Source organism: Chiroxiphia lanceolata, chromosome 1 (genome assembly GCF_009829145.1).
Source record: "Chiroxiphia lanceolata isolate bChiLan1 chromosome 1, bChiLan1.pri, whole genome shotgun sequence".
Lineage (NCBI taxonomy): Eukaryota > Metazoa > Chordata > Aves > Passeriformes > Pipridae > Chiroxiphia > Chiroxiphia lanceolata.
The window spans coordinates 55,172,488-55,196,343 of record NC_045637.1 but is presented as its reverse complement, the minus strand read 5'-3'; the positions used below and the strand labels follow the sequence as shown (position 1 = coordinate 55,196,343).

Genomic DNA, 23,856 nt, shown 5'->3' with positions numbered 1-23,856 from the left:
TTGAGTGAAACAAACACTACATTTTCCTGCCCTTACTGGGACAGTGCTTTGGATCCAGCAAACAGCTATTGCAGCTTCACAAAAGAGTAAGAGTGATAAAACTCCAGGGTATCAGTAAATATACAGAAAGTCACAACAAGGTGTATTTGAAATCCTTGTAACCCAGGTAATCTCCAGTCATTACCCTTCCACTGCCCTTTCAAATTACAGCAGCAGCAAACAGAATGTCATATCTGAGCCTCCAAATGCAAAATGAACACAGGCTACATAAAACATAGCAGGTTCTAAAAATAATCAAAGACAGTATGCCTTAAATTTATGTTTTGATTTTGTTTCCTACTGACAACCCCAGCAAGAGACCTAACTATAGGCAGTATTACAAGTGATATCAAGTTTTTCCAACAGTTCCCTGTACCAGAGCTCCTCAGAAGGCTTTGCTGCAGGCCCATACAGCACAAGGAAAAAGAATTTGGTGCAAGGGGCTCATACTCACCGTCTGCAAAGTTTCTTCCTGTCTTCTGCTTTGGCTCTGTCGGTTGATAAAAGAGCGTGTCGAGAGTTTGTAATGGTTCAACAAGCAGATGATCACTACCACCATAACAGTTATAACCACGATTATAATGATGATTTGAACAAACTCCAGTTCAGCTAAAACAAAGAAAAAAAAAAAAAAGAGGTAAATGTGTCATTAACACACAAAATTAACCATCAAAGCAATAATCTGAAAAAACCCTCATTATTTCATCAAGATTGATCTGGTATATGATACTACTGCTGTCTATTCTGCAAAGCTTGGTGAAGAAAACTGTTCTAAGATGTATGAAAATGATCTAATTTTTGTCAGAGCAAATTGATCGGTATGAGTGGTTTCAGGTCACAAGTAAGAAGCTTCTTGGTGATCTTTCTCTGCAGCCTTCTCAGGTAATAAACTCCTCAGCATAAACACCACAGACAAGCCTTTTGGATAACATGTTTTCACCGTGTGGGGGAAACAAACCAACAAACCGCACACACACAACCCCCCCCTCCTATTTTAACAGCCACCTGTACTGCCAATAGAGTCCAGAGGGTTCCATAAGCTTCAGAGCAGAGGTCATGTAGAGTGGAATCAGGACATTGTATCTAGTACACTACTCTTAGTTTTTTATCAACTAAATAGCATGAAAGCTATCTAACTAGAGTGGAAAACTTTTATCCTACTGAATCTACACAATGCCTTTTTCAATTACTAACTTCCCCCCCAACTAGCGTAAAGTTAACTCTTTTAGGACTTACCCGTTCAGATAAAAATGTAAAAAGAGATCTGATACTCTAACACAAGGTATGTTCCACTGTGGTTAAAAATGAAACCAGGGCCTCGGATGTTGCAAGAGATACAATTACAATGAAGCCCATCAGAGCCCATCATCTTATCTGAAGCCCTGCCTATAACTACAAATATTAATATATTTAGAAATGAGTCACTCTTGCACCCTTTTGGTTACACTGGAGCAACAAGGATGAGCAACACAAGGGGAAAAATTGCCCTTTGGAGTTACTGAGTTGCTGATATTTCTATGGAAACCGCATTGCTCACAGGGAATGCTCTCATCTTGAAAGACAACTCCAGTTAATGGGAGGAGGTCTTTGGTTGCTAGGCTGGTAGAAAAAGCAAGTAAGCAGCACAAGTTGCTCAGTTTCAGTACTTTCCAAAAAGGGTAATACTTTTTGAATGCAAAACCATGAACTTCAGGGAACCAATATTAAATTTCTGTTTTAAAAAGCTAATATGAAAAGAGAGACAATGACATATGAAGATGAAAAGACAAAGCAAATATCAGAAAACAAGCCTCTCCCCTTCTGATCTCCAATTTGTAGAGACTCTCAGCCTTCTGTGTGACAGCAGCACATTTGGGCAGACACAATATGACTATGAAGCTGAGGTAGAAAAATGCCATTCACACATAAAACCCAAGATGAACCTGTGATAGAACTAAAGGAAATGCAAGGCTGTTCCATTATTTTAAGATTTCTTCTGAACAAAACTTCAGACCACAGATGCTGCAAGTGTGCTGGTGTCTAGTGGAGGCTGGTGTCAAGGTCCACCTGTCTGCCACAAGCTACCAGCAGGCACAGCCACACCACCATCTAAGTGCTGAGGGTCCACAGTCTCCTCAGTAGGAGTAACTAAACCCACTTAAAGCTAAGAGTAAAGGGCAAAAATACACCTATCACTTAATTTCTCTTTGCTGTTAAGTACCATCCACTCATCATTAAGACCACTAACATTTTCAAAGAATTTGATTAGTCAGTGTTTCATGTTCTGCTTTTGCTATCAATCCCATATGCAGTGCAGCAACCTTTCTTTTCCCCCTCTCTTCCGCAACTACAAGTTAACAATGTCAGCACCAAAAGATCAAAAAGCAGGAAGCACAGAATTAATTAAAAAAGAAACCCACCAAAACCACACTTAAGTAAAAACCAGTTTTTCTTGGCTCAGAAGTGCAGAATACAGACTTTACACAGTTGACAACTGCTGCAATTCACATTCTGTGGCTACTGAAGTACTAAATGGTTTCTTCACCCAAACCTTTTATTTGGGTCCACGTCATACTTTAGACTGGAAATTGAGAGACTGTTGCTAAAGGGCAACATGCAAAACAAGCAATGTTGATTTAGGCTTTCCTAGAATGCAGAGATCACTGGAATGACATGTTACTTCTCTGTCTGCCAAGGGCAGAGTCTTCTAAATTTATCAAGGCCCCTGCATTTCAGTGGCAAGGGACAGTACCTCTCCACTAGAAATAAATTATTTGGTCTGCAAGCACTTCCCTTGGGAGGGAATAATTTGAAAGTGTTTGACTAAAACATGGTCATAACAAAGAAAATAAAAAACAGAGCATGCAGGTGTGAGCACAAAAGATTTTCCAAGTCCAGCTTTACATTGCAAACACTAAACTGCAACAAAACACCTTACTGAGGCTCAGAACAATTTCCTCACTGGAAAGTACAGGGAAAAGAAAGGTAATTTTTAATCTCTTCTTCCTCCAGACTGACACTCCTGTTGCTCATTAGGTTATTAACAGGAAAAAGCAAAGAGACAAGTGCAACAGCAGTCTGTATTTGCTGGCACTGATCAAGGCCATTTAAATAGTTCCTGGCGGCTGCTGACAGGCACTGGGTCACCCCGGCCCCCACCGCCTCCCCTGCTCTGCTGCCCAACACCTGCCAGGCGCGAAGGGCCACCGCCTTCCAGACAGGCATCTCCTCCTGCCTACTTTTCCTTTCGGAAAAGAGACCGGGGGGGGAGGGGGGCCGCTTGGGGGGTTCAGGAAGAGAAATTATATTGTTTTACCTCCCCAAGTCCGTTACGCTCACATATATCCGTTTCTTTACACGCCAGAATCAATCGTTCTAACAAAAATTCTCCTGGGAAACAATTTAAAAAAAAAAAAAAAAACAAACCAAAACACAGTGTTTCAGGGTAAACGCCCAACACGGAAAAGACAACTACACGCTGAATGAAAACACCTTCTCAGAAAAGCATGAAAAGAGATAAATAATTTACAACCCTACCAGCAACTACACAAGCCCGTCATCCCGAGCACTCCCCCGCAGAGAGACCCCCCAGCCCGGGCGCATCCTGCCCAGCGCCCCGCGGCTCCGCCGGCGGGCGCTCCCCGGGCGGGCCGGGCTGCCCGGTGACCCAGGACCGCATCCCGCGGCATCCCTGCCCCTGCGGACACGCGGGTACCTCTTTCCAACAACAGGTCTTTTAACCGCGCATCCTTCACCGCTGTCCTGTTAAGCCGCTCACTGGACATGCTCGCCTCCGGCGGGCGGGGGGCTCAAGCCGCTCCGCCAGCCCCCGCATCACCGGCGGCCCCGGGCTCCATCCAGCGAGGGGAAGGGGGAGAGACACCGTCCTCAGGCGGCCCGCCGGGCCCTACGCGGGGCCGGAATGACGGACGGACGGACGGACGGACGGACGGACAGGCTCCCGCCCGCTCCTCTCCGCGGCGCTCGGACCGCAGCCGCCGCCCCCCGGCCCCGCCGGGCCCCCCGCCGCGCGGGTGCGCGCACGCACGGGCACCAGGGGCCCGCCGGGATCCGCGTCCCGAGCAAAAGGAATAATAATAGAAAAAAAAAAATAAAAAAATAAATATTTTTTCTAAAAAATTAAAAAACCCCAACGCTAAAATAAATAAATAAATAAATAAATAAATAAACGTCGACCGGCGAGAACAAAAAGAACGGGAAGGCGACGACGCCCCGCTGCTCCCCGAGCCCCGCCGCGGGGCCCGGAGCGCGGGCCCGGAGGAAGGTGCGTAGCTTACCCGGCACCGCCGCCCCGCCGCTCTTTAAGCCCGGCCCGGCGCGGCGGGCGCTCGGGCACCCCGGCTCCGCCGCCTGCCCCGGCCCGCCCGCGCCTGCGCCGCCGCCCGCACCGCCCCCGCGCACGTGCGCGCGCCCCGCCCCGCCCCGCCCCACCCGGCCGGGAGTGAGGGACTGCGGGAACAGCGGGACAGCCGCCCGGGGCTTTGGCGCTCCGAAGGGCACAGGCAGGGAAATCTCGCCCCCAGCGCCACACAGCCAGCGAGAGTAATCGCAGGAATCCTCCCAGCTGCGCGGCCGCGGTTTCCTTACCCAAAGTCTTACGGGGAGTCGGGATGTGTGTGCGTTGTGTGTGCGTTGTGTGTGCGTGCGTGTGTAAAATATTAGGGAGCTGCATCCTGAAGCAATACTGTAAAATAATAACCACCAGAAGGAACAATGCCTGTAACATCGAGAGTTATAAAAGAAAAATAGAAGAAGAGGAGAAAGGAGAACACCGGGGAGATTTTGGGGACATGGGCTCCAGTCTCATATGTGTTTCTTTGGCAGAACTCATCAATGTGTGCAAATATCTAAAGGGAGGGTGCCAAGAGGATGCAGCCAGGCTCTTCTTGGTGGTGCCAAGCAACAGAACAAGAGGCAACGGGCAGAAACTGACGCATAAGAAGTTCCACCTGAGTATGAGGAAGAACTTCTTTACTGTGCAGGTGACAGCACACTGGAACAGAGCCCAGAGAGGTTCTGGAGTTTTCCTCACTGGAGATATTCAAGAACCGTCTGGATACAATCCTGTGCCGAGTGCTCTAGGACAACTCTGCTTAAGCAGAGAGGTTGGATCAGATGACCCACTGTGGTGCCTTCCAGCCTGACCAGCTCTGTGAAACTCCCAGCTCCAGCAGTGCCTGCCTGCCCCTGAACCTCGCTGCCGCTCTTGAGCCGCTGTGCCTGCCTCAGCCCTCCCTCCCACTAAGCCAGCCTTTCTGATGCCTTTCTGGCTGATGAACCCAGGCAGGTGTGTTCCCCATGTCTGTCTACACCTGTATTCACACTCAGAGCACTGCAGTGGAGGCCAGTAGCAGGTACTTAAGGCTGTCCCTGCAGCTGCTGCTCACAGGAGCAGCACAGTCCTACAGTGTCCCTGCCACACTGGGAAGCACCATTAGCACTATGTCCCTTATTAGTGCCATGTCCCTCAACTCCCAGGATGTTCCTCCTATACTGGCTTCACCAGCATGGCCAAGCCTCCTCCTGTTCCTAGTTACTTCTCTGGATTATGGTGACATCCCCAAAGCACCAGATAAGACTGCTCTGTGTCTACATGAGCAAGAAAAGAGATTTCACCCTCTGGTCCACACTTGGCCAGCACCTGGGAGCTCCTGAAAGTAGAGGAGCCTGGGCCTCAGCACTGGTGAGGCTTCGGCCCCTCTCCCAGCTGGGCTTGGGCTTGCTCAGATCAGCTTCACACCAGCACCGCTCTCCCTCACACACAACGGTCCAAGCCCCCAGGACACACTCCAGGGGGTCAGTCAGACCCACTGCTCCTCACATCTTTCATATTTGCAAATCCCATGGACCAGCCTCCAAAAAGAAAAAAAATTATCTCCTAACTCAAAGTCAAGGAGCAAAAGCCAGGAGGGGAAAAAGGCTGAGATGAGTAGGCCTGCTTGCGGTCACCTATCAAGCTAGCACTATGAAGAGCCAGGGGGCTAAAAATATTAGGGAGACATATCCTGCTATATATATCCACAGCACATAACAGGGCCCTCTCAATTGGTTACAGGCTATCCCCACTGTCTGGATTTATTAAACTGTTGTTGACGTTTAGCTTGATACTGCAAGGTCTAAGGCCTCAATCCAAACAGAAGAGTCAAGCTGGGGGACAGTGATTGTGGACTGTAAATAAATATCCTTTGAGAGTTCCTAGAAAAGCAGAATGAGTTTAAGTTATATGTCGATGGAATGTTTTTGTGCAAGTGGAGTATTAACCGACTACAGCACTGTTACCAGCAGAGAGAAGTAATTCAGTACAGATAGCAGATATGGAGCACCTTCAAAACTACAATCTGACTGTCCCTAGACTACTTTGAAAACAATTAATTCAACAGACAGGCCTTCTAAACATGGCTGTTATGTGGGCATACCCACTCTGTGTGTACAGAGTTGCTGCTGAGGCCAATTACCTTCCTGTTGCAAACTCTTTGTTGTCAAGGACATTGTAAAACAAAGTTTCTGAACCAAAGACTGACCCACATATATCATTCCCCAACCTTATGTTTAAAATGAGAAGCTGGTTTTAGATGAGTGTAGTTTAAAGACTACAAAGAAAGCAGAAAACAAAACAAATTAATATATTGGCATTAATGCTGTACTTCGGTCTCCTACAACTGAAGCATGTGTGTTTAGAGTCTTTTCAGTTTCTGAAGGGCATTAACCTACAGCATAAAACAACTGCTTTGGCAAGACTGGGGATTCGGCATATAGATTGAGAAATCACATCCTTTACTCCCTCTTTAGCCCACTACTTCCCTACCCACCAAAAGTTATTTACTATTATCGTACAAGTGCAGGCACAATGACTCCAAAATGGTTACAGACTTCTGTATCCATTAGTAGTGCACCTGATAAGCATCCTTGAGAACATTCTCAGAATAATATTTGGCTCGACACTTATTTATTAAGAATTTATCATGAACTTTTTAATGAAAATCAAGCCCTCTAGGGACTGAACAACTGTGCACCAAATGCCAGACAGCCCATAAAAGCTGATCTGTCAACAAGGATGGGGGACCAGTTTCCTGCTGACATTCCCCTCCCAGTAGCAGGCTCTACCATGACCTCTGAGCAGGATGGCTGCCCTGGCTACAGGCTTGAAGTTCCTTAAGCAGGCTCTGGCACACAGAGTTGTAATGCTCCTCCACAAGCCATTAGAAGTCTAGCATATTAATGATAAAGCCAAGGGCTAGTTAAACTTGGTAACACTTAGGTGAAATTTTATAAAGGATGCGTTCACTGACCTGTCTCCTCAGGTCAGTACTGGGAAAACAAAAAAACTCACTCTGGAACCCGCAAGAACAAAACCTGATATTTTTTATTTTACTATTAGTAAAGGTGTTAATCTCAAGTGTAAGGAAACACAGTCATGTTTTGGTGACCAAAACATGCTGCTTTCTCAATATGAGTTTCATGTTTCTGCTACTTATCCCTTTTTTTTCTCTGCTTTTCCAAAGACATTACTGACTGTGGGCAGGCTCTTGGCCAGCCCTTACTCTGAAGAGCAAGAGAAAAACCACAGTCTTGAAACTGGAAAATAAGGGTGTGTTTCCTCCTGCCTGCAGTCAACCCCTTGGGGTCACTCACTTGGGCAATGTGGATGGCAGGTGTGTGTGGAGAGGTGCTTTCCCCCTCCCTGCACTGTGATGCAGCTCGGAGCCACGTGCGTAACTTCAGCCCAAAATCCACCTGGTACGGGCATAAATCTACAACCATTAACACTTCACGCAGGGCCACGTGTCTTCACATGACTCTTGCAGGCAGCATCAGGATGATGCCTCATGGTCAAAGCCATGCTGGGGCAACACATGCCCGCCATGGGGAAGCCATGATTTCACTCCCTGGCCAGCCAGGCTGTGGTGCCCACACAGCAGCCCTGTGGGTCTTTGGAACTACCCAGATAATCATTGCCTGATCCAGTCTGAGCCCTGTGCCAAGCTAGCAGCCGTGGCAGCACGGCCCCAGCTTCTTCCTACCATCCCAGCGCACTTGCAGATGGTAACATGGCCGAGGCACAAACAAGCCAGACCAGGTCTCTGCTCCCAGGGGAAGAAGTCAAATTGCTTGCTGCGTGAACACTGATGCCAACACAAAAAAAGGATAAAAGCGATGGTCAGGGAGGGGCAGAGCAGGAGACCAGGACCACCTCCATTTCTGGACCTGGACAGGCTTCAGGCAACTGCAGATGCACCTACTGAACGCCTCATGCCCCCACCGCTCAAACTGCCACCTCCTGGGGTGAAATTTTACCTTTTTGGTTAAATCTGGAGTTTATAGGTTAAGAACTTTGTCAGAACTTAACACATTTACAGAAGAATGGCACCACCTCAGGGAAAGGAAAAGTGCTTTTCTCATAGGCAGTAAATTCAAGTAACTTATTTGCCAGCAGATACGTATGTAGATGTATTATGTTGTGTGTAATGTGATTAGGTGCAAGGGACAACAGATGGAAGCACTGTGGAGAGATTAGCAAAACAACCCAAAAGAAGTAAGTTTGGTGGAGGTAATAAGGCAGTGTTTAAGGCCTCTAAATTAACTCCCTGTTAAAGCTGTTCTTTACTCTGCATTAATAGGAAGGATTAGGAAGTTGAAGGAGTCCTTCATATGCACAGTTAGTTGCACAGCCTGAGTGGTCCCTGTGCTGGCCAGGCATGTAGTGGTTTGTTTTCCTGTACTGGAAGGAGGGTTCAATCAGGGACACTGAATTATAACATGCTGATTTAAAAGTAATCACCGTTTCAGACCTGACTAGCCTTGGCTCTGTTTACACTGGCGAGTGAGAAAATCTACTTATGAATTATCCCCACTGCAGTTCTATTAGTCCTCGCACGTTGGCTCGACACAGGCAATTTACAGTCGCCTCCTCCAGCAGGGTTAAATGGTACAGTGAGCATAATACCCTGGCCCTGTTTACCCTGGAGATTACACTGCTGGTAACTTCGATGCTCCCCTGCCACTGCTGAAAAACAGGTACAGAATTTCCTGGTGCTGATGCATGAGGAATGAGAAACTCTGGGCAGGGAAAGGCAGCTGTAAATCTGAGGGAGATAATCTACCCAGGCTAATCAGACCATGAAAATATCCCTAAAGGGACAAAGCAACCAGGTGGCCGAGAACCAAAATTTCACACAAGTATCCATTAGGGTGAATACTGTGATACAGGGGCTTCCATGTATTTTAGTCACTGAGTAATTCAATCCACCATTTATTTCTATCCAAAATTAGTGAACAAAATCTGCTGCCCTGAAAATACTGCAACCCCTTCCATCCTTCATTTTTATCACATTCCATAGCTTTTGGGGTATTTTGAACTCAAATCTACTAAGTGGTTATAAAAACAAGCTATTTAAGTAAGAGAAAATTCAGGAAAAGATCACACTGTATTTTTTTTATCCTGTTGTTATTCAGAGTTCTTCCAGCAATTAATACCTGATACTGGATTCTGTGGAGTCTCAGTGGTTGCAGCATGACTACCCTGCCTAAGCTCTCCGTGGTTTCCAGGCAATTCCCAGGAAGTACAGGAAAGAATCATCCCTCATTAATGTCTTTTTGTTTCCCCATTCAAGCAGGAGCTAGAAGAGATGCACTAAGGACCACATTAAAAAGCTGAGAGATCACATCATCCATTATCCTTCTACATGAAGGGATGAAAGTTAAATGAGGGACAGAATTAGCATGGGTGCTAGAATTATGCATATGCAAGAATCCACCTCCAACACAAAACTGAAAGCCCTGTTGTAGAAATACAGGTTGCTAAATAAGCTATTAGTCGTATTTTACACAAACAAAGGAACATTCCTTCTTCCACTAAAGAACATCTTCGGAATTACCAAGTCTCCTGCCAGGTGGATTATTCGCTCCATAAATCTCAATTGCCAACAAACTTCCTGGCAGACAGGAAAAGAAAAAAACAGGCACTTGACTGCAGATTAACAGAATATCAAGATATTTAGTACTTTCTGATTAAGGTGTATGGAATGACTTCAAAAAGTTGGACAGTGCAGAAACCTTTAGAGATCACAATAAAACTCAGCAACTCTGGTCTAAAAAAGAAATCTAGGGGCAAGACACAGAACAGAGATAAGAAGGGAAAACAGAACCAGAATTACAATAAGGTACTAAAAATACAAGTAGAATGTGAAGAGCTGTATTTTATTTCTGACATTAATATAATCAGCTCGTTTAGAGATACAAAGCTCTGCCTCACTGATGGTGCTGTCTAGTACCTGAAAGTAAAAGATGAAGAGAGAAACAACAGAATGCAAAATTTAGGGTCAGTGATGACAGAAAAATAATGCTATTAAAGAACTATAATACCAATATAAGCTAGTGTTAACATTTAAAAGTGAGCAAGGGAAAGACTGCATTACTGAGAAATGGATCTACATGCAAAACAAAGGAATTTTATTTGTTTTCTTTCATCCTGCAGTTTTCTTATCATTTGTCTTGCAGCATTTACATACATGCTGTCTGGATGTGTAATCATAAGGGAAATTAACCCTGGGTGACCCATGCTGCAGCACGTTTACAGAAATTGCTCTAGAGAAAACAACTCTAGGAATAAAATGAGAGAAGTTCAAACCATCGGAAATCAAGTGAGTCACAGACACGATAGGTCTGAAGGATGGGAAAAAATCTCTTTATGAGAACATGCCATTAAACATTACAATCAAGCATAAAATTGCTCTGCCACAGTATTTTGTTTTATTTGCATTGTTAAATTTCTTCTCCTAACAATAATGGATAGTTTATAGCACTAATGATTTATCCAAAAGGAGCCGTGTAAATGCATCCCAAATGGGCAGCTTCTTTCCTAAGATCTGTAGACTCAGTTTCCTTCAGCTTGATCGCAAATCGGTGATTCACACAAATTTCACATCTGCCTCAGGATACAATGGTGAAGCTCCTAACGAGGTTTCATGATGGATTAAGTTCCTATGGTGCAAGAAAGGTGTAAAAACTTATGCTAACTTAAAAAAGCACAGTGCATTTCCACAAATTGCCATGGTGCAAAAACTATAGATGATTTGCCATTAACAACTATTATCACATTACTTAGTTCGTTATTTCCAGCTTCTACAGTCCCACTTAAAAAAAAATAAATGGTTTGCATACAATTTGTGTACATCCACACACAGAAATGCAAATTTTCCCCAATCGATCAATGTAATTGATCTGGAGAAGAGGGCCACAGTTTAAGAGTATTTAAAATGCATCTGCAAAACACATTCACCTCACTTGCAGTGCACTCCCCAAAAGAGATGAGAACTGAGATTTCTGATGTGCAAAATTATTTGGAATCGCTATAGTTTAAAATCCTCTTTATGATATAATAATCTCTTCCCAATCTGCAGAATTCCAAAACTGTAAAGTCAGGTTCTCTCAAATCAGAAATCAGAAGAGTGATGTAAAACAACCCTTTGGGATACACCTTTCCAGAGTTTCTTTAACCTTTATGTCGAAATGAAGGTATTCACTCATGCTTGATTTCAGCAGATGAAGCATTAGGAAAATCACTTAATTTACGGCAAAATCTTGAGAAATGACAACACTGTGAATAAGATCAGAATCTAGTCAAGCCTTTTTAGGCCAGCAAGAATAACTGCAGATAAAATGTACTCAGCTCACGGAGAAGCATCGTGAAGTTTCTAATGCACTTCTTTGCTGACTAATGACCTAAGTGAGCGTGTGGACAATAATCCTCACGCAGGAGATGTGAGGAGGAGATAGCAGAGAAAGTCCACAGAGAATGTCAGTTGTTGAATGCTTCCTGAAGTTTTTCCATAACCACTTACAAGGAGCCAGTTTTAACGCATCATCACAGGCATTCCTCAGCAAGCAGCAGCGTTTCTGTCACTTCCTTCAGACTGGCAAAGGAGTAAGACTTCCCAAAAATACATCTTCTAGAAAAGAGGGAATTAGGCGAGCAAGCTCAGCACTCAATGGGAATGGGATACCTCACTGCTGCTTGCGAAAAGCAGACCTCTGAGTAAACCACCAGAGAAACGACAACCACATTGCAGAAGATACCAGGCTATTTTTACCAAAGCCGAATATGTTATCTTTTCATTTTGTAGAAAGGCAATAAAAATTCATAAGATTCCTGCTCTGCATTTAAAGAGAAAAGCTTGGTAATACAGCATTCAGACCACATGGTTTTTAACATTACCATGAATGGTCTAAGTTCTTCAGTCTTCTGACATGTTCACAGGGATGGTGTTTACACTGACTCGTTCATAGTACATCATATCACATTTTAATGATTCAGTTCAGCTCTGACAAAAGGAAACATCTGTCATAATTTTTTCTTCTGTGAACTTTATCACAATTAAAAATCTGACGTTTCACCAGCCTGTGTGCCAACTGAGAAGAACGCCAAGTTCGGCACTTCCTGATACATACAAATGCATGCGGCATGAACAGCTAGTACCAACAGCACCAAGCCATCACCGACCTGTCAGTTCTCACCACAAAAGAGAAGAAAGATCACAGTTTGTGGGCAATAATTTTATAATCTTGATCTGGTTTCCATATGACACAGTGCAAGAGAGAGAAAGCAAAAAAAAAGGAAAAAAGAACTCTTCACAGCTCTGCAATGACAACATAAGATTTCTATGTCTTGCCCTATTGCAGCCAGAAAAATATTAAAGCAGCATGTCAAAACTGGCATAGCTTCTAAAAAACAATTTCCAAACATCACTTGATGGACAGCACCCTAGCAACTCAATATGAAGCTTAAGTCTGCACCTACTTTACATAAAATGAGGCCAATCCTCCCCAATGCAATGACAGTATCCCTGGTTTTAGAAAAATTAATGGTATATACAAACTCAAGCCACTTCTAAGACACTGCAGATGACAGGAAGGCAGCATGACCATTTACCACACAAAGGCCACCAACCTCTTGCACCCTCTGTAAGGCTGGGGTAACTGTTGTATCTCTAGGCAGTTTCAATGACACCATCATTTCAGGGTGGAAGCCAAGAGCCAGAAACAAAACCAGCTGCCTCATGATACAGGCAGTGCAGTGCTGCTTCATATGTGGAGTAGCACAGTCCCACTGATGTTACTGAGCCCAGGCAGTCAGAGGGATGGATGTTTCTGAACAGATTCCAGAACAGGGCTGGGGTCTCAGTAATGGTTGAGAGGTGCTTTCTAACACTGCTCCTCCATCCACTATTTTCCCTGTACTCCTAGCATAATACTGGATCAGGTAGGGTACAATTAAACTTGAAGTGTCTCATAGGAGGACTTTAGGAAATAAGAAAAGAAAAATTACCCTATATATATACGAAATATACAAGACTGCCCCAAAGATACAGCATAGATGCTTAAGGAGATGCGTGGTCTACTAGCTACAAGATCAGACTGAGATTGAGCTTCTCTCCTTAGCTCCATCACAGACCTGCCAGTGACCGAAGGCAAGTCCCTTCAGCTCTTCCTGCCTGTCATCCTCATTCTTCTCCTCAGTACCACAGCAGCACCTATGTGGCGCTTCCACAGAGCACAGCCTCGCTTACTTCAGCCTTCACACACTGTCCAATACCACTACCAGATGTAATTTGGACTAATAAGATGCTTCTGAAGATGACATGTGAGCACCTAAATCACAAAGATGCATTTCCAAAATCTGCCCAGTGGTAAATGGACAGATGCCTTTTCCCAGCAAGCAAGAGGCTGGTCCTAAGTGGCTGCAATGGCATTTTCTTCTGTGTGACAGCAAAAATCCAAAATTTGTTTGAAATCTCACCAGACACACTGAGAACTGACAGCTAATGCGTCTTACAATTGGTTGGCTGGTATTTTTGGATGGGAGGCTGCATTTCAAACTACTTCATTCTATGTTCCCACTCTGTACAACTGCACATCTGACATTGTACTGACTCACCAGTAGCGTTTTTGTGCAACCCACTAAAGAGATACCACTACATCCTGTTTGGGCGGAGCAAGGCTTTTTGGGTGAATCTCCTTGTTGAAGAGGAAGTTTTGAGAGTAAAATACTTGTTTTCAGGGTCACAGAGAAACTGTACTGTCCCATACATGTATGCCCATGCAGAGTGGGAAAAGCACATCCACTCCCTCTCACTTCTCCATGTTACTCCATTGGGGCAGCAAAACTACTGATGCTTCTACATGCGGTGCTGTCCTAATTTTTAATTAAAAAATGGGTTTCATTAGGATTAAGGTAAAGGGTTACAACCAAATAAACCCATGTTCTCATGCAGCCTCCAGGGAAAGGGCTGAGCTCTCTGCCCAGCCTAGGAGGGGACACACTGCCCACACAGCACACCCTGCAGACTGCCTCCAGGCAAACGCAGGGCAGACAAAGCCTTCTGGAGAAGCAAAGGGCAGAGAGATCCCTCCAGCATCTCTTTCAGTCTGAGATCAGGGGTCTCTGCCACACTTCTGATCCGCTGAGTTTTAAGTCAAAGCTGCAGAGAACTGGCCTGAGCCAGGGAAGCGTTTTGCAGTGCTGCTCTGTGATCCCCTGCCACCAGCACTGCTTCATGCATTCGTGCAATGATTCAAGAAGCAGCCTTGACCGCTCACCCATTAACTGTAGGGCACAAGTCAGGTTTGCAGTGCTGGGAGACAGGCTATTTTTACCACACTTAGGATGTGCTGTCACAATGTTAAATCCCAGCTGCAGATTTACCAAAAGCGCTAAGGGGATTTGTCCAGGATTTCAGGACGCCGGCATCCTGATCTGCATAGCAGCTCAGACCAGGCTTTTTGCCATTCATAAGTCCCAGACAAATGACTCGTGAGAGTGTGTAGCTTGCCAGCACAGAGCATATTCAGCGAGCATGCGGAGTCTGGGATGCGTCTGACATCGGAGGCAAGTGCTGGCCACCTGCACACAGGATCCCAGCCTCCCCCACACACTGCGTGCTAGACTTCATCAAACACCTGTGTGCATGTGTGCACCCTCTCTCCTGTGCACAATGCCTGGGCACGCCAGACCATGAGGACCACACATGTGGCATGTGGAAGAGACCTGGCCACACAGCCCCTGCCCTCAGGCAGGGCAATATATACTCCCCTGTACATCCTGCACCACTCCTATTTTCTGTAGTCTCAACCAAGGGCAGCACAAACTTGCAATTACTTCCCTCATAAAGTTTATTTCCCAGCCCACCTCTGTCCTCAGGGATCCAATCCCCTGGCTGTGGTAGGTATACAATAGGGTCTCACAGGAGAAATTTCAGTGCACCCATCACTGATGGCTCATGGATGAAGTCTGAGAAATATTGCCATATGACACTCAGGACGGTGAGGATGAGTTGCTGCCAATACCTTACCTGCTGTATTTCCTGCCTTGAAAGTTGCATGTCATCATATTAGCACAGTTTTGATAAATTAATTGGAAACGGCACACCCTTTCCAGTGCTTATCTTGTTTTTTTAAGACACACCGAATAACTTCACCTTGCTGTCAATGTATCTAGTTTCTGGTTTACACACCTAAGGTGGGAAGAAGGGAATTGCTCAAGCCAAGGCTGTGCATATAAGGAACATGAATCTGTCACACAAACCAAAGTGGTTCTCAGCTTGAATCTATCCTTTTTTGGGCAGACAGATTAGACATTTTGAATTTTAAAAGATTCTGGCAATTTCTTTCTTCATGTCCTCTCATATTTCTTGCTCTGAAAGCTCAGATGAGGACCATTTGTTCATTGTAGGTATCTTCCTCAAAGCCAATTTAAACCTGAATGACTCTAAAAATTTTCAGGAAGGTGTTTTTTTGTTTCGGTTTGGGCTTGGGGTTTTTTGTTTTGATTTGGTTTTTTTGGTTTTGGAGTGGTTTTTTTGTACTTTTAGAGGCAAAACTTGTGGTTCCCAGTGTTAAATCACAAAATTTTGAGGGTCTGTTTTTCTGCGAAAGAAAAAAAAAATGCTCTTTTTTTTTTTATAGCACAGTGTGAATTTTTGTCATATAAAGAACTGAGTCCCAGTTTCCAAAATGTTCGTATTTTATCCTTTCTGCTATATTCTGCTATTTCTTCAGTTAATACTTTAAAATTCTGCCTGAAACTGAAGTTTCTCTATTGCCTACACATTTTGTCATTTCTAACACGACAGTTCTGTAACCCATTTGTTTTCTCAGTGCTTCTTTGAGCATCACTTGTACTTCACAGTGCAGATGTCTAATGCAGATCAAGGCAAGCACTGCAGTATATTCTGTTCCAAAAGATATCCCCAACTCCTTGTTTGTTTTGCGACATGGCTATCAAAGCACTAAATAAATAACATAATAGTTCACATATTTCCATTGTTTTACATACTCTGCATGGTTTATAGATGTTACCTAATTTCTTCGCTCCTGTGAAATAGATACAGAGGTGATCATTTTATATGAATTGTGGCTACAAAGCAAGTCAATAGCTAAACTAAATAATCAGATCAACAGCCCTTTCTCAAATTTCTGAGGCCAAAATAGATCCCATTTATAAGGAGAAACAACAAAAAATTGTAGACCATCTCCTGCAAACAAATGACATGTAGGCTAAACTTTGATCACAGCTTCTTCTCTGTGAGCCTCTAGCCCAAATCTGAAGCTTGAGTTCTCTCCCTTAAAGCTCACAGCCAGAGGCACAGCTCACTGGTCAATGCAATCTTCAAAGTTTCCCATTGAACAATTTATTTTCAGGAACAAAGCCTGGAAAAGATCCAAACCCCCTGTGTGGGTTGGCAGCAGCTCAGGATGCTGTCTAGGTGTGTCTGACTTGCCCAACTAACAACTCTTTCCACTTCCTCCATGCAGAGCACACTTGTGTTTCACCATACTGCAGCAAACCACCCATTAACTTCTATTCCCTCGTTTCTAAAAAGGCTACCAGTTTGTCCCACTAGATCTACATTTTTTTGGGTTGTCAGACACTTTGGGGTTTAGCTGGTGGCTTAGAATTCAAAAGCAAATGTACAGTTTAGAATTTACAGCTGGGAAAACAATTTCCCAAAATATCTGTATGAATGCAATGCAGAAATATGCCACATTATAACAGCAAGTATTCTTTCTCAAAATGGAAGTGTTAAATTTCGAGCACAGCTCTGTGCCTGAGATGAGCCAAGAAACTTCTGAAACGAGTAACAGGCCTTGCTCAGCACCCTGTGTGCAAAGCAGCCTTCTCCTTCCTGCTCCTCTTCCCCCTCCAGGTAGCCCTGGCACAGCAAACCAGAGTTTCTCAGCTGTGCTGTTAAGCCAAACTCCCCTCAGCATCAGGACAGTGTTTCCCAGATGCTACCCTCAAACTGTTAAATCTTGAAATGGGTCTCTCTGAAAGTTATTTGTATCATAGAATCATTTAGGCTGAAAAAGACCTTTAAGATAATTGATTCCAAACACAAACTAATTTTTCATGTGCAGAAACACAGAGGGAAATAAACACTAATATTAATCTGTTCAACCAGCAAGAAATCCTCCTGTTTCCCCCTCCCCCACACGTAAAGCTGCAAAAATTAAATCCATAGAGGCATTTATAAAGAATATCTTATTTAGGGAAGAAAACAAAAGTGACTGACACAGTTATTTGTCACTGCTGGTAAATAAATTTGCACGGCTTACAATGTTTACCCTGGAGTACAGCTGAAAGATCCATTCGTGCTGCATTAGAAACCCGCCTCAATGACAAACTTCAGCTCCCCACTCTAGCAAAGCTGATGTATTGACTAGACAGGTAGATATTAGGTGCTCTGACTGTCTGGATGCTATGGAAATCATGCTGCACACATCTGACCGTTGTCAGCGGCAGAAGACAAGCGCCGGCCTCATTCTTATTCCAGCCAGGAAAAAGGCCTTGTCTGCATTAGCCTTTTTACTGAAAGGCTGCCATATTTGTCAGTTCAGACGCATGTAAGATAAGCTCTTTCCCCGTTATCTAATATTTCACCAGGCAGTGGAAACGAAGGATAAGCAGAACCTAATAGTCTATGTGGGCAGGAGATCTTGAATGCTGTCAAGCTCAGTACAAGGCCTGGATGCCCTAGACAAGGGGAAGTTTACAGCAGAAGTTAATCACTTCATTCTGAAGAAAAACTCACAGGGATTTGGAGAAACAGCTAGGACTTATCCTGGGTATGCAGCAAGCAAGGAGACAAGCATAAACCCCCTAGTGCAGCATTATACTCGGTGCCTCTCCCCCTTTACAGTGTAGGTATTGCTTGGCTAAAATTGCAGTCCAGTAAAAGGGGATTAAAGAAGGCAGCTGGAAAACCACTGCTTTCCCTAAGCAGCTGGGTGAAACAGAAGGACAAGCAAGGAGAAGCAAAATGAAAAAAGAAATTCTGCATTCTTGAGATGTCCTGGGTTAATCAGTCCCTTGTAGCAGAGATGCCAGAAGTACTACCGCAGTCTAGTTTACCTGTACCACTCCACTCCAAGACTGCCCAAATTGCAATGCAGAGTTGGTAGCAACCTGGCAAAGAGATCAGAAAGGCTTTTGCTCAGTCGCAGGGCTCCCTGGCGAGCACAAATCTTAACCGGCTTTTCTGCTGCATAATGTGGATACAACAGTGCTGAGTGAATTCTGAATAAAATTAAGATAGCCTGTTTCAGAGCTCACAGAGTAAGTCTGGTTTAACAGCATGTCTGCTTAAGAGATACACCATATTAAACACTAGTGACTGTACGGTCATACTACTCCATTTTAATGCACTGACATGAGAATCAGGCCATATTTGCACCAAAGTGCAGCCCCAAGTATAAGCTCCCAATGTTGTTTTGGCCCACCCTGAATGGCCAAGCTATACCCAAATGTTTGGTGTTTCTTTGGTAGTTTGTTTTCATCTGGCGAGAGTGGATTTTTTGGGCATAAATGTTAATATGTAGCCCACCCAAATATAAGTGACAGCCTATGAGGAAAGGGTTATAACATGCATTTGGGACGTGGTATCCAGCATCCCTCTCCTGCCTGTACCCAATCCACTGCCCACACTTTAAACCACCATGTAAGTGACATGGTGAATTGTGTTCTGTGCATGGACTCCTAACGTCAACTTTGCACTTAATACCTCATGTGGTCACATCAGCTCTGCACTTGATACCTCATGTGGTCATCAATAATAATTTTGATCCTCCCTGCAGTCAACAACGCTTTGGCTGTCAATAGCAACAGTCCCAGGATAGCTGCTGTCAGCAGCACCACACCACGTGTGCCCGCACGTGACAGCAGCTCTGCCGTGTCGCCCACCTGCTCCCATCGTGTGATGATGGGGAGTACAGAAAGTCACAAGAAACCTATTCCCAGGGAGTCAAGTGCTCCTCGACGTCAGCACTCGCTGTCCTCTCGGAGTAGGCCAACGAGGGAAGATGCATGTGGCATGTGAGCCTGCAAGGAAAACAAAGCCTAGCCTGCATCTAATTTTAGGCTTGGCAGCCTTAAGGATGTTCTGAGCTTTCTTTATCTTGGCTTTTCCAACTCTTCTTCCTTTAAGGTCATACCCTTAAAAGCAGTTGTGCTGCCTCACACCCCAGGTCTCTTCCCTTCCCCATATGAACCTGGTCAGAAGGTGCAGCAGTGTGAAAGCCCTGACTACCCAAAGAGCCTTCCTTTCACTGAGTCGGCAGACAGCCATCCGGCAAAAAATTTCCAGCCTGACAGCACAGGTGGAACAGAGAAGAGACAATCCCTTGTGCTTTATATCATCACCAGCTGGCTGCATGGCTTTCTGAATCACCCGTGTGCTCCAGTTAGTCAAGAGGTTCTCTGCCTTGTCTCACATCAACCTTGCAGTGTACTTTTTCTTTTTTTTTTTTTTAACTGTTTACATTAACCACTTCATTTGAGATGATCAGTTTTACATTACTGAGAAAGAAAAGGGAAGATGCCAGGAGCTGATGCCACATGACCAAGCTCTATTTGCCCTTCTGAACTCCCCCAAACCCTAAAGTCTGTCCAACAGGACTCAGATACACATTCTGCACGCAGGAGGAAGATGCCATAGGCTAGCTCTTTGCAGGAATTCCCAGAAGGTACATGCAGGATAACACCAAGTATCGTCCTCCTCTTTGCAAGCCACAAGCTCCCCACTGCAGCATGCTGGGGGAGAAAAGTGATGCTGGACCACCAATCCCACATGGGGAAGCTGCTCTTCCCCTGGGTTCCTCAGCCCAAGGCCAGTTTCACCATCTAGGCATGGGCCTGCTCCAAATGTCAGCTGCAAGGAGCACACACGCAGTAGCAACACAGCCAAGCCTACACTCCCAGCCCCAAAGTCCAGCAAAGTGGCACTCCATATTTAGGGAGTGCAGAAATGCAAAATGGACAGAAAGGCTACAGTAGCTTTCCAAAATATTTTTGTTTCACTGTTAATTTCCTAAAATGGGACAGGGTTTTATTTAAAAACTGGAAGAACAATATAGTAACTTAAAGGTACCCCTTCATCCTTTACAGTATTTCACCTCTGCCAGTGTTTTCACCCATGCCCAGAGAATACAGCAGGTTACCCATTGCAACACCAATGCTGGGTCCCAGCCCCAGAGGCACTGTACAACCTCCTGCCCACCTCTGGTAGGGCTGAACAAAATACCAGCTTCTGGAGGAAGGTGACTATTGTGCAGCCACACACCATGACCTCTTCCTTTTACTTTAAATTCTAGCTGCCATTTCAAAGCTTGCAGACAAATGAATAATTTTATTTTCTCTGCTTTTTTAACATTTCTTTTCCAGGGGGAAGAGGGAAACCTTGATTAGATAGATGTGGCTACTTAAAAGCAGTCTCTAGCAAGTCCATTTTCCGATGAAACAACTGGGGCAGAATGGCTCTCTGTTAATGTTACATTTAGTCATTAAAAATGTGCATTTGTGATTCTAAAAGCTGCTAGAGGCAAAACACAAGAGAGGGATACATACTCAGATTTACATTCAGTTTCCAGTCTGGGAAACTCAGTGAAACTAAAATTAACATCTCTACCTTTCAGATGTATTTCTGGACAAATATAACATTGAGTAATAACCACCACTGCTATACACATTTGAATCCTCTTTCAGCAAAGGCCTAAATGCCTTTTGAAAAACCTAAATAATGATCATGATAGTAGGAAGTGTGTTAAGACACTCTTATATACTACTGCGTCTAGCTCTGGGGTAGAACACAAGAGATTTCATCTTAAAAGAACAATACATGATGGCTTTGGTCAGAAAACACAGCTAACAGATAAAGGGAACAAAAATACTTGCACTGGACAGAACATCACTCCGGAATAACAGACAATCAAATAAAAATAATAACAAAAAAATAGCACAAACTATACGGTGGAATCTTTAATTACAACTAACTACAAAGACTTTGGTTTCACATTTTGCCCATGCTGGTTAAACAACATCTTGGTAAAATTACTGCATTTTCGCCATTTATTTTTATTACGGGAACTTAAAGAGCCTTCAATCAAGAATCACAACTGCATTGCCTGAGCACTGCATAATTAAAAAAAAAGACAGTCCTATGATCTTGAGGTCTGGAACTATGACAAAAAAGATGAATTGCTTACGAAACAGGAAGTGAGATTAAGGTGTAAAATGCTCACATCCACTATACAAAATTCTGGGCATTCTTAGCTCAACAGCTGCCTAGCCAAAAAAAAAAAAAGGGGGGGGGGGGCAAAAAAAAAAAAAAGGCAAAAAAGCTAAAAAGCCAGAACCCAAAAAAACACTCCAAGGAAAGCCTTTTTAGGACTTTTGACAGCAAATAGTATTTCTCATAGATCAGAGACCATTTAGTGAATCACCTAGACAGTCTTCCATTGCACTAGGACAATCTCCCACCAAGCCACACACAGTAAATGCCAGACTAAGGGGAGTAGCAGGAGAAATTAGCAACCATTGTATTTTCTGTATTCCAAATAATTTCTATTCTCTGTTTTTCCGAGCAGTAAAAGAAATGGTAAAAACCAAGGTGCAGATACTAACAGAAATAAAACTGTTTCCTATTGTCCTATTACCTAACTTTTAATATTTCCAGTGTCTCAAAAAACAACACACACTAGGAGATAACTGAAGGTTTAAAAAACAAAAAGGTCAAGTAAAAGTAAATTAAGTAGATGGACACATAGTTCAAATTCTGTGGTGTACTACCCACGGCTCTCCTTCACCATCAGCAGCTGGAAAAAACATATCTCAAAGCTGCATCATTTTTGTTCTATCTCCCAAACTTTGCTTTGTTTCTAGGCTATGGAAACCAGAATCAGAAAACTATACCTAGTTTTCCCATAACAGTTTGCAAATTTCACAGCCCATTTCAAATAACTTCTTGCAGATTTTTCCCCCCACCCAGAGCTCCTTGGACCAGGGAACCTTTAATAATTTGCTCATTCAGTGCCAAGCAGAATATGAAAATGCAAAAAAAAAAAACAAAAAAAAAAAAGAAAGAATCATCAACAAACTAAGCTTCAATGTTAAAAAGGAAAAATAAATTAAGGTGAAGGACTATATGAAAGTAAGCAGGTGAGACGGAGCAGGCACCCACACAGGTGCTCAGAAGTTATGATCTAACAGTCTCTCCTGATTTCACAGTTCAGGAGCTTCTGGCACACCACTGCCCTGTCTGCAGCATCTCCATACTGGAAAGAAAAGTCTCCATCAACAACTCATTTATTAAAAAGTGGCTCTTTAGGCTATCACAGTAAAATAATTTACAGTGCTTAGATTCACTCTATGCTATGTTGCTGAGGAGAGCAGAAACAAATTTACTGTTCTTTTTCTATAGTGGTTTAAAAGCACAACTCAATTTCAAGGGCAGATCAAAGTTAGACTAATTATTTCCTTTCTGCATATCCTAGAACTAAATGTAACAGGTCACTAGGGAAGGGTGAAACAAAAGATGAATGTATTTGCACACACTAACAAAAAACACCAAGAAACAAGGACATTATTTATATAATAAAAAGATGCATAAGGGAAAACATCAAAGCCTATATTAAATATACAAACCCACAAATATATCACCAATGGTGCCAAAATAACTAGGGAAATGAACTGGCTGCTCTCTTCTCCACACTTCAAATTAAACATAACTGCTGAGGTGGTTAAATCCTTCAAGAGCCTTTAGCACTACTGATGATGAAGGTTTGACAATTCTAGTATTGCCCACTTAAAGTTAATCCCAAGACTAAAAAAATACATTTCCATTGTTTTCTGTTGTTCAGAAATATTTGAGTTTACTCAGGCCATACCCTAAAGATTTGGCTGCAGTCTGAAAGGCTAGAAACATGTTTTACTGTAATTTTTAAATGAAACTTGACATTCTCATTTGTACAGTTCCAGGAATCAAAGTTTTAAAATACTCCAACTATCATGAGAACTGAAGAGTGGTCAAGAATATAATTTGCCTGTAGAAACTTGCAGAAGCAAATAGCTTCTGCTCTGCATTAATTCCTCTCTAGGAAACCTCAGCAGGCATATTTTGCTTATGTTACTGTTCCTTTGCCCTTCTCCCAGGTTACTTCATCTGTTAGTTGAGAAATTTCAAGCTTTGGGGGAAAAAGAAATCCAGTGTGTAATTCCAGTGTTTTGTCTTTTTGTCATCAACTGCAAAAGCAGTCTCCATGGCCTATCCTTAGCACTCCTACTTCAACCACCGCTTCAAAGTACCGCTTCAAAAGGTACGATGACTCCAGCATACAGTGACTCCTCCAGACAGGACACAATACACAGGGGCATCTGTCAAGGCTCAGGCAACTATCCAACTTCTGTCAAGACCCATTAAACTCTCCACGATTCAGGACAGCTTTAGGTATAGGAGCAGTACTGCTTCTTGTTTCGATATCTTCCCATGA

At 43.7% G+C, this 23,856-nt stretch overlaps 1 protein-coding gene across 8 annotated transcripts in view; it reads right to left on the bottom strand.

The window, feature by feature from the left end:
• Positions 1–23,856, bottom strand: part of LDLRAD4 (low density lipoprotein receptor class A domain containing 4) — a 274,476-nt gene that overhangs the window by 12,800 nt on the left and 237,820 nt on the right. For 5 of the 8 annotated variants that reach the window (XM_032691869.1, XM_032691842.1, XM_032691851.1 and 2 more), the window contains one exon: positions 494–648. In XM_032691869.1, the coding sequence (XP_032547760.1) occupies positions 494–648 (155 nt within the window). Of the gene's footprint in view, positions 1–493; positions 649–3,733; positions 3,897–4,316; positions 4,374–23,856 lie in introns of those variants that run through there. The other 3 variants (XM_032691895.1, XM_032691886.1, XM_032691877.1) reach the window with 3 other exon arrangements.